This window comes from Nuphar pumila, chromosome 2 (genome assembly GCF_984573655.1).
Source record: "Nuphar pumila chromosome 2, dmNupPumi1.hap1.1, whole genome shotgun sequence".
Lineage (NCBI taxonomy): Eukaryota > Viridiplantae > Streptophyta > Magnoliopsida > Nymphaeales > Nymphaeaceae > Nuphar > Nuphar pumila.
The window spans coordinates 119314243-119330500 of record NC_143250.1 but is presented as its reverse complement, the minus strand read 5'-3'; the positions used below and the strand labels follow the sequence as shown (position 1 = coordinate 119330500).

At 36.8% G+C, this 16258-nt stretch overlaps 2 protein-coding genes across 2 annotated transcripts in view; one reads left to right on the top strand and one right to left on the bottom strand.

Moving 5' to 3' along the window:
- The first annotated feature begins 705 nt into the window (after positions 1-705).
- On the top strand, positions 706-1428 carry LOC149846916 (uncharacterized). Its single transcript, XM_089998202.1, has one exon. The coding sequence runs from the start codon at positions 762-764 to the stop codon at positions 1182-1184; it is 423 nt and encodes a 140-aa protein (XP_089854328.1). The 5' UTR covers positions 706-761; the 3' UTR covers positions 1185-1428.
- Positions 1429-2188: 760 nt separating this feature from the next.
- Positions 2189-16258, bottom strand: part of LOC149846915 (DNA (cytosine-5)-methyltransferase CMT3-like) — a 29251-nt gene continuing 15181 nt past the window's right edge. Inside the window, exons 10-21 of the mRNA XM_089992902.1 lie at positions 10980-11038; positions 10825-10891; positions 10318-10647; positions 10173-10241; positions 7596-7682; positions 7230-7317; positions 6773-6894; positions 6587-6691; positions 6469-6512; positions 6331-6400; positions 6151-6254; positions 2189-2607 (exon numbers count right to left, since the gene is read on the bottom strand). Coding sequence (XP_089849028.1) covers positions 2421-2607; positions 6151-6254; positions 6331-6400; positions 6469-6512; positions 6587-6691; positions 6773-6894; positions 7230-7317; positions 7596-7682; positions 10173-10241; positions 10318-10647; positions 10825-10891; positions 10980-11038 — 1332 coding nt within the window. The 3' untranslated portion in view covers positions 2189-2420. The remainder of the gene's footprint in view (positions 2608-6150; positions 6255-6330; positions 6401-6468; positions 6513-6586; positions 6692-6772; positions 6895-7229; positions 7318-7595; positions 7683-10172; positions 10242-10317; positions 10648-10824; positions 10892-10979; positions 11039-16258) is intronic.

Sequence of the window (16258 nt, the reverse complement as noted above, 5' to 3'; positions counted from 1 at the left end):
GTTTTATAACGAAGCCACCTTGACCTCTCCCCTTTTTGGCATGTGACGTGGGAAATCACACATGCATGCTCTTTGCCAAAATCGTTGTCAAAAAACTAATGCTGACGACTTATCACACTCAACCACCTGATCTTGGGGCACCTAATGCCGGATGATTAGTTAATGTGACACACATCCCGTGTACCCAAAGCACAAGGCCTACATCGTCACACGCATCTTCAATTTTTTTTTACCTTGTTCCTCACTCTTCTTTCGTTCGATTTTAGAAGATGCAAATTAGTTTGGCACCCAAGAAGATAGCACTATTTTGACAACATCGCACCACCTTAAAGGCATACCCCAACTGCCTAGATCGAAAATCAAAGTAGGCATTTACCGTTCCCCATCCCTCCCCCTGCAGTCAAAATAAGGATGAACGGCTTTTTTTAAACCGAACATCCCAAGGTTTCAATATGGGGAACCAGCAACCCAAAACATGATGCGCCCACGAAAACAAAAGCACGCGGTTTTCCCAAACTATCTCAATCCAAAAAAGGTATATACCTATGGCATACTTACAAAGAGCAGCGTTCGCGTGGGGTTTTTAAGCTGCCCATATATAAGCCAATGACCTGATGAGGATCATCAACGAAAATCAAAAAGTCAGGCAGGCCCACCGTCTCCCAATCTTTCCTATTTATAGTCCCAGCAAATAACTCCCCAACAGACTCACTGAAAAAGACGAATTAGTGCAACGACGAGAGAGAGAGAGAGAGAGAAGAATGGGCGTGGTGGTTATCGACGGCTCCACGGTGCGCGACTTCGTGGAGAACGAAGAGGCGTTCAGGAAGGGCGTGGAGGAGGCGTTCGATAAGCTGGACGTGAACGGCGACGGCGTGCTGTCGCGGGCGGAGCTGCGCAAGGCCTTCGAGTCGCTGAGGCTGATCGAGACCCACTTCGGCATCGACGTGCAGACGCCGCCGGAGGAGCTGGCCGCCCTCTACAACTCCATCTTCGACAAGTTCGACTACGATCGCAGCGACACCGTCGACCGCAAGGAGTTCCACGACGAGATGAGGCTCATCATGCTCGCCCTCGCCGACGGCCTCGGCAGCTCCCCCATCCAGATGGTCATCGACGACGCCGATAGCCTCCTCCAGAAGGCCGTCGATCTGGAGACCTCCAAGATCGGTGCCTCTCCATAGCTTTCACTCGACAACACCTCGCTAATTCCTACAAAATAATCCACCAAGTGTTTGGGCTTTCTTTTTCTTTTCTTTTTTTTTTGCCTTTTTCCGGTGTGGGATGCTTTACTCGCTGTAACGTATTTCCCAATCAGAATTCTGCCTATGTTTATGGTTTTTCCGGTTCATTCGGTTGCCATCTAGAATTCTTTTATCCAAACGATGTTGTTGCTGCTTCTCTGAAACGGTATTCTGGTTCATTGGATGAATCAAGTTCAGGAATTTGATTGAATTACAGACAGCCGAGGATTGAAGGCATCCAAAAGATCACGAGGTCTCTTTCGGAGGTGGTATTTGAGATGAACTCATGGAAATGGATGTGGAAAACAATCGAGAGAGCTTTTCAAAAGGAAAGCCCCTTTCCAAGTAAGATATGGAATTTGATCCAAAACAGGAAGTTTGATGGAATTGTTCGGTGGGGATTCCCTTCCCGTTTTCATGATTTTGCCAACACCTTTTTCTCAAACAACAGGTGGAAATAGGCAGCCTTAATTCCTCACAATTGCTGCAATTTCCTCCAATTCATCTACTATTCCTCTTCAGACCATCGCAAATGATTCACCAACTGTGAAATAGAAAGTACAGAACAGCATGAATTAGACATAAAAGGGATTTGATTCACCCGAAGTCTCATTGCAAATGAATGTTCTTAATTATAGAGGCAGGAACGCGATCAAACAAGTCAAAAACTAAGGAATGAAAGTTAAACGAGGGAGCATTGGACCAAATAGCAGCAGTCAATGTGTTAAGAGTAGGGAAAGAAACAATAAAAGTGCCACTTACCTCTCCCTTAAAATAAAGTGATTGATTGAAGATACCATTTATTTTGATAAAAAAAAAATTAGAGGGCTCTTCAGAATCCTTTGCATTAAATAAATGATAAACCTCACTGCCTGCCATTGTTTGGTCCTCGGAGACATGAAATACGGGGGGTTTCTATCAAAACTGGAGGATATGGAGGTTCTTAGATCTTGGCAAAGTTCATTTTTTTCCTACATTGAACAACTTTTTCAATAGGATCTTTACATCAATGTTTTACAGTTTACAAATCTTCAAGGAGGCAACATATGACAGTTCAACCTGACGAAGAAATTTATGAGGGCAGGAATAGACAGATGCTCTCTTTGAATATTCGTCCAATCATGTAAATTAGATAGAATAGACAATGAGAAAACATAAAGAATGGGTTCCTGCTATTTAGTTATTTTGGTCGAGTTCTTCAATGTCAGTTGTTGAAGACAATGCTCTGTGCAACGATTGAGGAAATTTTGGGGGAAGGATCATAACAGGCTTGTTGCCAGTCATTTTTTGATAAGACATTCCGAAGGCATATCCTAATGCCCTGGCAACTGGAACTGCAACAGCATTCCCCACTTGGATATACCTGGAGAAACGCACAAAAGTTGAGAGAATATCAATTACACACACATTAATAGATTAACAGCAACAATGAAACATGACCAGTAATAAACCAACTTGAGATTATTGTTATTAGTTGCATTAGTAATTACCAAGTGCTACAATAACGAGAACAAGAATATTAGTTGCCTTAGTAATAGCGAGAACGAGAATACTAGTTGCAGTAGTAATAGCAGTAAAGTAGTAATCATAGGGGCATTTGTTTCATGCCCTTTGCTATAAAGGAGGCCCTCTTTCATAGAAAGAGGACCTCTTTCCTAAGGGTGATGAAACAAACATCTCCACAAGAAATATGTTGTGGGGCTTATATAATAAATGCAAAAGAACACCATTCCTATCATAAAAGTTTCACACCTCCCCTCTGGGGAACAAATTTTCCCACCTGGGCATCCTTTCCAAAGGAAAGTGGCTTCCCTTGCAAAGGCAACCATAAGCTTCTAAAAGGAAAAGTGCTGAGATATCTAAGTTATGCCAAGGATTGTTGTCTCTTTTAAAGCATACTTTGATCGAAATGATTGTAGCTGCCAGTGTTTGTTCGTATAATGGATTGGGATGTCAAAGTCTTGTAATTTTCTTTTCATATGCACATGAAATCATATGAACCAAAAATCATATAAAACCACCGGTTAGTGTTTGATTTACAGTGTGAGAATGTGGAGAATAAACACCGAGTCAATTGAGCTTCGCTAAAGGTTGATCGTTAAACCATTTTTTTCAACCCTTTAGCAAAGATGAGACCATAGGAAATCGAGGGATCTGGACATGGTTAAATGTATCAAAGATGAAACGCAAAGGGTTTTAGTCAAAGATGAAGAGATTAAGAAGAGATAAAAAGATTATTCTGATAAGCTATTTAATGGAAGTAATGCTCAGGATCTTGGAGACTTCTCCATTCTTTTTCATGAAATGAATCGTGACTTTATGTACAAGATTCAAAAGAAAGAAATTGGAGAGGCTTTAAAGAAAATGAAATCAAGAAGGGCAGTTAGCCCAGATGATATACCTATTGAGGCTTGAAAATACTTAAGAGAGAAAGGTTTAGAATGGTTGACAAATCTTTTTAACAAGTTTTGGAGGACAAATAAAATGCCTAATGAGTGAAGGAAGAGTACTTTGATGCCTCTATATAAGAATAAAGATAATATACAAGATTGCGCAAACTATCGTGGTATAAAACTCATGAGTCATACTATGAAACTTTGGGAGAGGGTGATTGAGTCTAGGTTGAGGAAGGTTGTCATGATATCGGAGAATCAATTTGGTTTTATACATGAAAGATCAACTATGAAAGCTATACATCTTTTTAGACAACTTATTGAAAGATATAGAGAGAGGAACAAAGATTTACATATAGTTTTTATTGATTTGAAGAAAGCATACGATAGAGTACCTAGGAACATTCTCTAGTGGACATTGATGAAGAAAGGTGTTTCTCTCAAGTACATTAGTATAATTAAAGATATGTACTAAGAAGTAGTAACCAATGTCCACACTTGTGGAGGAGTGACAACCAAATTTCCTATAATGGTTAGGTTACATCAAGGATATGTTTTAAGCCCTTTCCTATTTACTATAGTGATGGATGAGCTTATGAGATCAATTCAAGAAAATGTGTTGTGGTGTATGCTGTTTGCTGATGATATTGTTTTGATTGATAAGTCTAGAGCTGGGGTTAATGCTAAGTTACAATTATGGAGACAAACATTGGAAGCAAAAAGTTTTAAGTTGAGTAATAATAAAACAATATATGGAATGTCGGCTTAATAAGCAACGAAGTAGTGTTGAGAGTGTAGTGAAGCTTGGTGAGCAAGAAATACCGGTGGATGATTGTTTCAAATATTTGGGATCTATCATTCAAAAGTATCGAGAAATTGATGGAGATGTAAATCATAAGATAAAGGTTGGTGGATGAAATGAAAAAGTGCAACTGAAATGTTGTGTGATCGAAGAATGTCTTTACGGTTGAAGGAAAAGTTTTATAGGACGACTATTAGGCTCGCTTTATTATATGGTATGAAATGTTGGGCTGCAAATAGCCATTATATTCAAAAAATGAGTGTAGCTGAAATGCATATGCTTAGATAGATGTGTGGAAATACAATAAAAGATAAGATTCGAAACAAGGAGATATGTAAGAATGTAGGCGTCGCACCCATTGAAATAAGATGAGAGAGAATCGTTTAAGGTGGTTTGAACATATTCGGCAAAGGCCTAATGATGCTACAGTAAGAAGGATGGAGAAATGAGAAAATATATTAGTTAAAAGAAGTCGGGGTAGGCCTGGAAAGACTTGGATGGAGATGATAGGAAAGGATATGAATGCTTTGAACATCACCGAGGACATGGCATTGAATAGAAATGATTGAGGGAGAAGGATTCATGTGGAAGACCCAAAATGATTTTCTTTTTTGGTTCATATCGCCCGCCCCAATTGTTTCGGAATGAAGGTTATTGTTGTTGTTCTCACCAATGGGGAAAACAAGCTGTGCATAAATTTTTTTGGGGAGGACGTGCAATTCATTCATCTAAAAAACAAATAATAAGAAATCGAATTCTACTGACCAAAAACTATTCATCACGCAAACCACCATCATTGTCAATTAGCGTACCTATACTATATTCAACACTAGTTCCAGACTTTTGTCCTCATTGCCATATGTAATATCTTCAACAGAAATTGCAGACTAGTTTACTAAACTCATTGAACTTTAAGGTCAGCCACTATTCTCTGCAAACTCAAAGTTTGAATAGGATCGACAAGAATTGTTACTCTTCTGTATATGTATACATGTTATATCACTAAGTGAATGGTTATAATTTTACTATTTGAGGATAGAACAACGGTTGTTATTTTATTATTTAAGGACATACATTATTCCTAGAGGGGCATGTATGTAATTTTTCTTATTGTTTTGTGATTGGCCATCACGCTGCTGTATTCCATCTACACGGAAAATTTTGCTCTCTCTCTCTCTCTCTCTCGATCGATCGATCGATCGATCGATTGATCGTCACGGTTTTATATGAGCATTGAAAATTCAAACCAAAGTAAATTAAAATTCTAAAAGAATGGAATACCCAAACAAACAGATTGTTATAACAAACTTGATAATCATGGTATTTTAAAGGCGGTCAAGCCAATACCCACCCATGTTGATTTTGATAACACATGGATTCAAGATTTTAATGCGATGGATTTGATTAACTGATCAGGTCAAACCACAATATCAGAGCAGCACAAGGACCCGTGTCCGGTATAGAAATTTTAAAACTAGGCCCATTCCTGAACCTCGATGATCTCGAAATTTTTTATGTAAGACATAAAAACAAGGATTTTACTACGTTTCGTTTTTGCTATCAGAATCAAGATCAAAGCAGATCCTGCTTAAGCCAGGTCTAGTTCGACCACACCTGGAAACTGCATCTCAACGTCAAACTCAAACGCACCTGAATCCAGCTTAGGCCAGACTGTTGATAGCCCTAACTATTTATAGAAGATGGGATTTACCTTCCTTTAATTGGCCCACAAAGCTTGTAGTAATCTGGAAATCCTTGCAATCTTGCATTCTCACGTACTGACAGTACTCTGTCTTGTTCTGGGTGCAAGATGGCCTAGCAAAATATAAACTGCTTAAGGGATCATAATGGATCTCCATAAGGCCATAATTAAAGGTACGAAAAGGAAAACCTGGTTATGGGGCTCGGCTCTTGTTACTACAGTTGGAACAGTTTCATCCCACCATAACCGAGCAAACGGTCTACATCACAAGAATTTGATGAGAAAAATCTTCGCACAAATATATTGCAACAATTATCTGAAGCTTACTTTGAAGACCGGCCTTTTACAAATGACATAGCATAATCTGGTACCTGTGGCAAGAAATTCGTTTCAAATAAGAAATTTATTGGACGAGGAGAAACTGCAAAAGTAGGAAAAGACATACCAATGGTTTTCCGGAAGGTAGAAAGACTCGTTCAACGTTAGGATCCCACTGAACAATATTGTCGGAACCCACCAATACACCAGGAAGGTCTCTAAAGTTGGCACCCTGGAAAATGCAGAACTCAGAAAATGAATGATCTTTAGAAAACAGTACACCATGCGCATGCTTCTTTCTGCTGGTCCACACCTTTCTCTTGGGAATCTCCTTCACGCGGAGATAATCATCCATATTTAGCTGAAGAGGCCGATGATCAAAGAGCATTCCCTTCGTAGGCATTCCTTTCCCAGTTGGTGCACATCCGGTCAAATCTATGAATGCCAAAATCAACAATAATAAGTCAAATCCCTGCCTGTGTATCCAAAATCAATAACATTATTCTCAAATCTGTTTCTGCCAATACCAAACCATTAAGAGTTTATGTCATGCTTAAACCCAAGCAAGTTTCTTGAAAACAGGCAATTATTCACTAGACTAAGCACTGCATCTTTTGGTCAATAGTCCAATCAGCAAATGTTGAAAAGCTTTTCCTTTTAAGAAATTACAGAAAACCAGCACGATATTGTCAACATTATTGTCCAAACATGAGCAGGACAACAAATTCCAATTTATAAACCAAATATTATTATAGGAAACAAGGACTCACCTTGTCTGCTCATCCTTATGTATCGCTGGAACTCTGTCTTTGGAGCTTTTCCATACGGCATTTCATCACGAGCTTCATTATTACCAACCTGAATATCCGCAGCAATAGAGATATAAACATCACTTATATGGCCCACAAGGACTCTAGTTATCTGGTAGGATCGACACCAAGTTGATGGGATGTCATAAGTTTTGAAACCCACGGGTGGTGCCGCTTGCCGCAAGGTCGAAGTTGGGTGTACTCCCCTGTGGGCAAGGGAGACCTCAAGGGTTTTACCAGCCGGAGGGGGCGGCCAATGTTATGCAGTTGGTGAATAGGGGTATGTTATAAGAAATCAGTCATCTTAGGCGAAAAACAGAAACTTACCGCAGGCAAGTCAGAGATGGCGTCTCCGAGAAGAAGCGCGTTCTCCAATTTCCGAGGTTGATCTTCATCATATGCAACAACATTTTGCTAGAGATGTATTGCAATGACATTAACATGGTGAGATTCTTACCAACAAAATTTCAAATCCGAGACTATAAGATATATGGTGTGTTAACTATGTAAAGCTCATAATGCAAGTGCTCGTGCATTACTGCATGCACAAGGACACAGTGCATGAGTGCTTGTTCACGTTCAGAATATTAAGTGCTCTCTTCGAGTTGAGTTACATGAGGGTGCCATCATTGAAATATGCGTATTGAAACCCCAGAAAAACAAATGGTCATGGGCCAGACATCGTATGGCCTATTATTTAGCATACGAGGTGTATAAAGTCTCTCCGAAAAATACACTCACCGAGATAATAACTGATACATACATACATACATACATATATATACAGAGAGAGAGAGACACTAGAATATGAAAACGATATGTAAACTAGGGGTGTTAATGGGTAGGCTTGGCTCGGACCCAGGTGGAACCAGACCTAAACCTCATTTGAGATTATGGTAGCAGCTTCAAACCGAGGTCTAATTGAACCCACCACAAGAGAAATCATACCCAGATCCAATAAGGATTAAATGAACCAGACCTAGACCATACCCGATAAAATAATATTTGTTATCATTTACATTGAAAATTTCTGGATCTTAATTGAAACTTGGGTCGGGGCTAGGTCTGGTATGAAATTTCACAAGCCAAACCCAGCTCCATAAAATAATCGGAATAGTTGGGTCTGACCCAGATTATAAAAGCCTTTTTATTCATCACTAGACCCTGGCCCTATAGGATTTGGAATAGGTCAGATCCGAGTCAAACCCAGCCCATTGACACCATTATTGTAAACTGGCCATTTCTACCGTTTCTTTTTGCAACACGAATCATACTGACGTGTTCGGCATGGTGAATTTGCTAGGAATCAAAGGTTGGATCGTGTATTTTTTTTTTAAATATGATTTTTGGATGCTTGAATATTTATGAAGATTACGAACTGTTAATTTTGAAGCCTTAAAAAATCTTGTTTATGCGTCATAATAGGATGATTCAACAGCTAGTCCTTATAAAACAAAGCATGTATATTGTATACATATGGTTAGATTTAAGAGAACAAAACCCTGAAATTTGCAATTCGCACGGTAGTTCTCATGTTCTGGTGACTATTCACACATACTTCATAAAATGTATTTACAAAGTTTTTTAAGCTTTTAGGTTTTTTAAACTTGGATAATTTTGGACCTATGTCACGTGAGTATGGGTGCAGGTGTGACGCAAATGTTTTGGGGCTGCAAAAGCACATATTATATACATCAGGCCCATTTGTTTTGCGTTGAAACAGGTCAAAAGGTTCACAAAAAACACCATAAATAAGCAATAACATGCCTAGTTATACCCCCACAAAGATGTTTTCTAATAAGTTAGTATGCATAACAATCATTGAATTTAATTTTGAAAATTCCTTATAAATAATGTAACACCGATATTTCAAAATGTCCAACTTATGTGTGTCGATGCTGGCACTTTTTGGTGCTGGTCTATGTCACAATGGCATGCCATTTAGAGAGGCATGTCATAACTCTTGACATAGTAACAAAACTCTGATATAAACAATCATTATTCTAATATTTTTATATCTTTTTAATATTTTAAATAATATCACAATAAAATACTTTTTAATATCTTGCATTTATGTAACTCATCAGGTTAGACTATTAAATGGGCCAGTTATGTAACTCTTGTTGGATCCGGATATGGTTTTTCATATGAAAAATCCAGTCAGACCTAAATCTGAATCTGACAACCTGCATCATTTAGTTGCATCCAGGTTTGGACCAAGCCATTTTAGTGGACGGACCCATTGACAACCCTAATCCTGAGTGCTGCTCTACACAAATATACTGCATATACATAGGTTATGTTGTATTTCTACATGAATATTTTTTGTTTTTTATACATGTTCTCTATATAACGTTGGAGATCTCGATTTGTAGCAACCAACTGTACTGTCATACTGCAAGCACCTAACACTTATGCGACATAGTTTAAAGGTCTACTTAGACGACAGTATATTGAGTCAATAAACATTGTCTTCTATTTTTACATCAGTCAACGTATTAATGTCACACAACTGCCAAATTAGGAATTCGAACTTACAAATTCAGCCAGATAAGTTTAATGCAAGTGTAGAATAACTGGGCATACCTAATTGTTCTGTGTGGGTGGAAGAGTTATCCTTCCAGATGTTAATAGCCAAGGGCAATCCTTAAACTTTTTACCAAGCAAGGTATGGGAAGTATGAATATTAGGCACAACAGCTTAAAAGGTTAAAGCAAAAAAAAAAGTGCATACACACACATATATATAGATAGAAAGACAGATAGATAGATATAGAGAGAGAGAGGCTTGTCACAATGGTTTCGTCCAAGTCAAACGCGTGCTTGAAAAAGTATCATGAATTGATATATGCGCATGCGCACACGCACACACGCTGTTGATATTTAAGATGATCAAACATCATACCTCGAATTCAGTAGGAACAACTCCTCTGACGACCACATCATGGGTTGGTAGCGGGTAAGGAGGTAGCTTCTGTATAAGCACATTAAATAAAATTGAGAAGATTACATTTTGGTATCCCTTTGAAAAATAGAGCAAATGCACTTGCCTCATTTGGATGAGCACCCCATAAGAAAACACGCATACGAAATTGAGGAAGACCATAGCAACCCGCAGCCATCATGCCGAGCCTTGCTTGGTAACCCATAGAAACTAATCGAGCCAATGCATATCTTCCAAGAAAACCACCAGCAAACTTCATGATGTCCACAACATTCTCCATCAAAACATATTTCGGTTTAAGGTAATCTACAATATCCATGAAGACAACCATCTGGTGATTCTTCTCATCCTCTAACGGTGCCTTTGCATTTCTAAAACGATTGAATCCACTAATTCCTTGGCATGGCGGTCCTCCACAAATGACATCAACATCACCCTAAAATGTAACGAGTTGTAAGGAAAATATCAAAGAAATGGCTTTGCCATGTCTATGTCTAGTCCAACAAAGGGATTCAAAGATTTGAGATAGAAGCAACAAAAAAATCATACAACCATGGAGAATGGAGGATAAAGTAAGATCATCTAAATAAAGCTGATATATTAGAATACTTACAGGGAGAGGCAAGATGCTCTCTTTATACCCTTTTGTTACGAAGACTTTTATACTCTCTTGACAATTACTGCAAAACAAAATCAAGTAGACGGTTCAACTAAATGAAAATGAAATGAATGAAACAAGTACATGAAAAGTTTCATATATTTGAATACCTTAGACCTTCAATGGGTTCCCAAGTATCATCACTGGGACCATATCCTCTCCAACGTACCTGCGTATCCAGTAAAATTTTTAAGAAACAAAGTAATTCACATATAATGATATAATCAATTCCGTTGTCAATGACAATATCTTTTCCAATCGACCTAATCAAATACTATGATTATAAATTCATCAAAATCTCACTATGTTGGTTCAAATTAATGACGGTTTATCATGTAAGCAAGTATGAGTCAATGATTTCAGAAGTTTTATTATGGGTTTGAGCTCCAATCTTTTGAATGAGTATCTTTCTCTGCCAAAGGGAATCTTTTAAAACTAATTGAGTATATGTAAAACAAGATTTCTTCTTGGCATAATAAACAAGAAGAGCTTTTGCCCAGCATTCAGACAAGGAACTACAACTGTTACTTTCAGATAAATGTGGTGGATAACTGAAATGAAACAATAATGCAATGTTACAATGCCAATGAAAGGCTAGACAAGTGCACAAACATCAAATGGTTACCAATGGACCAACAACAATCTCACAAAGGAGATACCTAATATTACTCTCACAAACAGACCAAGGCTCAAAGCCTAATAAAAGAGGTTTTTATATGTTCACAAAAAAAATGCTTCAAAGAGCATACATTACAAGAAGGGGTGAGGCTCTGTTTATAGAGTCTCACTTGCTTACAAAGGGGGGCAGTCCAACGTCTAGTTGGACTGTCAGCCCCCCAACGGTCACAGTAACTTCATTTAATAAAACAGAAAATAAAAAATAAAAAAAGGACTTTTCAGACCCTAATGGACTATGCTAAAGTACAATACATGGAATGACCAAAATGCCCCTGATATATATATATATATATATATATATATATATATATATATCAGCGATTACATACTATTTTTAACACTTCCCCTCAAACTTACGATGAGATTACCAAAAGTTGGTTAAGAAGATACAAGAATCTTGATAAAAGAAGAGCTTCGGTGAAGAAATCTGCAATCTGAAACTCAAACTGAACATAGAGTAAGATAAGTGTTCCCTTCAAATACTCTTCACGAACATAATGACAATCCATTTCAATATATTTTGTTCACTCACGAAAGGTATGATTGTTGGCAATGTATATGGCACTTTTGTTATCGGAGCATAATTATGAAAGCTCTAAAATATCAACTCTCATATATGAAAGTAATGCCCGCATCCACACAACTTCAATGGTTGTTATAACAGTTGCCCAATACTTAACTTGAGTGAAAGATAAAGACACATTTTGTTATTTCTTGCATCGCCACGAAATGAGAGAATCACCTAAAAAGACACAAAAATCAATAGTTGAGTGATGGTTATTTGGATCTCCTCCCAAATCAGAATCAGTATAAGCTATAAGATTTAAAGATATAGCCCTTTAGAAATAGTTTTCTGAATATATCAAACTATTCTCAACACGACACTCATGTGAAATGATATAAGCACGTGTTGAAACTGGCTGGCTTTATGTACAGCTTGTGCAATGTCAGGTCTAAAAATAAAGAGGTACATTAGCAGTACAATAAGTTGCCTATAAGGACTAGGATCAGCTAATAGTACTCCATCTTCAGCTCTCATTTTTGCATATATCAAGTGTGTCTGCACACTTTGTGTCAATGATTCACGAACGTGCAATAATATCTACTGCAAACTTGAATTGAGATAAAATGTATCCCCTTAGCAGGTAAGCTACTTCAATTCCTAGAAAATATCTCAAAAAATCAAAGGCAATCATATCAAATGACCATTTAAGCACAACTTTAATTTCTTCAATTTCCTTTTGATTGCTGTCAATGACAAGCATATCATCAACATATAAAAGAAGAAGAATAAGTGAGGTACATGTAGATCTTAAACAATGTCAATATAACAAAATTTAAAACCAAAGTTCAATATAGTATTACTAAATCGATCATACCATTGCTTTAGAGGCTTGTTTAAGCTCATACAAAGCCTTTTGAAGTCGAAAAACCATACTATTTGCAATAGTCAAACTGGGAGGAGAATCCATGTACACTTCTTTATTTAAATTTTCATTTAAGAATGCATTTTTAACATAGGGAATTTTCTAATGAACGCTACTGCAATTATAGTTATAATTGTGGGCATGTGTGCTACTGGGGCAAACGACTCCTCGTAATCTATTCCATATTCATGGCAGTATCCTTTTGCAACTAATCGTGTTTTATACCTTTCTAGGGACCCATCAATTTTTGTTTTGATTTTAAAAACCCATCTATACCTTATAGTTTTCTTTCCATTTGGAAGAGTTTGAATTGTCGAGGTATGAGCTTTATAAAGTGCATCTAATTCTATCTTCATAGCTTCTACCCATTCGTTTATATTTTTAGCTTCATTGTAGTTAGATGGTTCATGATATGAATAGATAGCTAGAAGGCAAGCCCTATAGTTTAGAGTAAAAGATTCATACGACACAAATCTAGTTGGAGGACAACGGATTCTTTCAAATTTCCTAACACTAATTTCCTCAATATTTGTTGACTAATTATATCTTTCAAAGGCACATGGATGCACCTCATTATCTGATCAAGAATACAACAACAACAACAACAACAACTACGCCTTAATCCCAAAACAATTGGGGTCAGCGATATGAACCAAAAAAGAAATTCATTTTGGGTCTTCCACATGAATCCTTTTCCTCCAATCATTTTTATCCAATGCCATGTCCTCGGTGAGGTTCAAAGCATTCATATATGTTCCTATCATCTCCATCCAAGTCTTCCTAGGCCTACCCCGACCTCTTTTAACTAATATATTTTCCCATTTCTCCAACCTTCTAACTGGAGCATCATTAGGCCTTCGTCGAATATGTCCAAACCACCGTAAACGATTCTCTCGCATCTTATTTTCAATTGGTGCAACACCTACCTTCTTACGTATCTCCTCGTTCTGAATCTTATCTTTTATTGTATTTCCACACATCCATCTAAGCATCCGCATCTCAGCTACACTCATTTTTTGAATCTTATCACTATCTCATCAAGAATAATGTAAGAAATTTTGGGATGGTTCCCTTTCTTCACTAGAATCATTAATAGACTCGAAATTTTCATCTTCATTAACATTTTCATTATTTTATTAGGTAATAAATCAAATAAAAAGGCATACTCGGTTTCGTCCTTGGGTTCTTCAAAATCACATATGTTTTCTTTTTTAAGAAAAGTAACATTTCTAGAAACATAAAGTTTGTCATTTATTTGATCATAACATCAATAGCCTTTTTTTATTCTCAACATATCCAAGAAAGACACATTTTATTGTTTTGAGAGAATTTGTTATATTTTTCAAGAAGCACAAAACACTTACATCCAAATACCCTTTAGTCTTTCCAAGTCAGGAGAAATTTAAAAAAGAATCCAATTGGAGATTTGTTTTCCAAGACTTGAGAAGGCATTCTAATTATTAGGTATATTGCGGTAAGTGAAGCTTCGATCCAAAATTGTTTTGGTATATTCTTTGAGATAAGAAAGGTTCTAACAGTCTCAATAATGTGACGATGCTTTCTTTCAGAAATACCATTTTATTGAAGAGTCCTTGAACAAGATTGTCAGGGTAAAATTCCATGAGTTTTTAGATACGATTGAAATTGATTTGAAATAAACTCTCCCCTGAGTCAGAGCGGAAGACTTTAATATTTGTTTTAAATTGGTTTATGGCAAGATTATAAAAATTTTTAAAACACAAAAAAAAAATCATCTGATTTATGTTTGAGGAAGAAAATCCAAGTATGTCTACTAAAATCATCTATGAATGTGACATAATATAAATATCCTCCCTTTGACATGACAGGAGCGAGAACTTATACATCCGAGTGCATCAATTCAAAGATTTCACTAGATGAAGTTCTTGATCCAAAAGGTATCATTTGCATTTTTCCAAGTATGAAGTCTTCACATACAAAATCTTTATCTTTGCAAAAAAATTCCAAAAATAGAAAATGAGATAGTTTGGATATATTTTGATGTCCTAATCTTTTATGCCAAAGATCTAAATATATACCCTTGACATTATTACAAAAGGAGTTTTTGAGTAGACATAAAAAGTCCACATAATAGAAATCTTCTCTTCTATAGCCTTACCCAATCAACTTTCCTGACCAGAGATTCTGCACCCAACAAGCCTTAAATGAGAAGAAGACTTTACACTCATTATCAAAAATTTGAGAAACTGAAAAAAGGTTTAAATCTAATTTTGGAATAACCCTTACGTTTGGAACAAACAAGTTTTTTGAAGCGTCTTTAAGATTTCCTATACTTTTGACTTTTAAAGAAGTGTCATCAGCAGTAGACACATAAAAAAATATGAATTGGTGCAATCGAATGGTATGGATTAATTATATGTCATATGAAAAGACGCTCCCGGATCCAAAATCCAAGTGGACTTACCTGGAGAAGAAAAGGAAAAGATGGTGGCACCAGATATAGAAGGAGTAACTTTAAGGATGTGTGAAACGGCATCCGCTATTTAAGCAATTGTCAAATCATTGAAATTGTCTTCTTTCTTGAAATTTTGAGTTTCTTCACTTGGAGTGGCTACCTTCTTAAATTTAGAGTAATCTAATCATATGTGTTTTGGTCCCTTAAAAGATGACAAATGATTTTGCCCTTCTATCATCTATAATGTCCTTCCACATTATTTTTTCTCTCAAAATGAGGAGATTTATATGTTTTTTACGAGGTTTTTGGGTCTTGTCATGGCAAGGACCTCATCATTTGACTTGTGCATATTAAGTCTTGTTTCCTCTTAGCAAATTTAAGCAAGAGCATCACTTATACAAGAAATTAAAGACTTATGAAGTAAAGAGGACCCAACTTGTTTAAATTCAAGACGGAAGCCATAAAGGAAAAGAGAAAAGGTTTTCTCTTTCTATTTGAGCTTTTTTCATTTCAATAGCAGAACCTTCTCATTTAGGTTCTAACATGGCTACTTCATCTCAAATAGGGGATAAAAGCCTATAGAAATCACTCACACTTTTGTCTCCTTGTTTTGCATTATGTACCTTGTCTTGGAGATAATATAGTCTAGTCATATCCTTTTCAACAAAGAAATTCTTTAAGAAGATCCATGCATCGCATACCTTCTTGAACTTGATAATGTTAGTAGCAATCTTAAATTCCATAGTATTCATAAACCATGAGAGAATTTGAGCGTTGCTTGCTTCCTAATCTTCCAACTTATCTTGATATTATTGTAAAGTATTTTCCTTTTCTCCTTCATACAACACTT

Bases quoted from the DNA above. Each gene is read 5' to 3' on its own strand.
- LOC149846916 (XM_089998202.1), top strand. From the start codon at position 762: ATGGGCGTGGTGGTTATCGACGGCTCCACGGTGCGCGACTTCGTGGAG.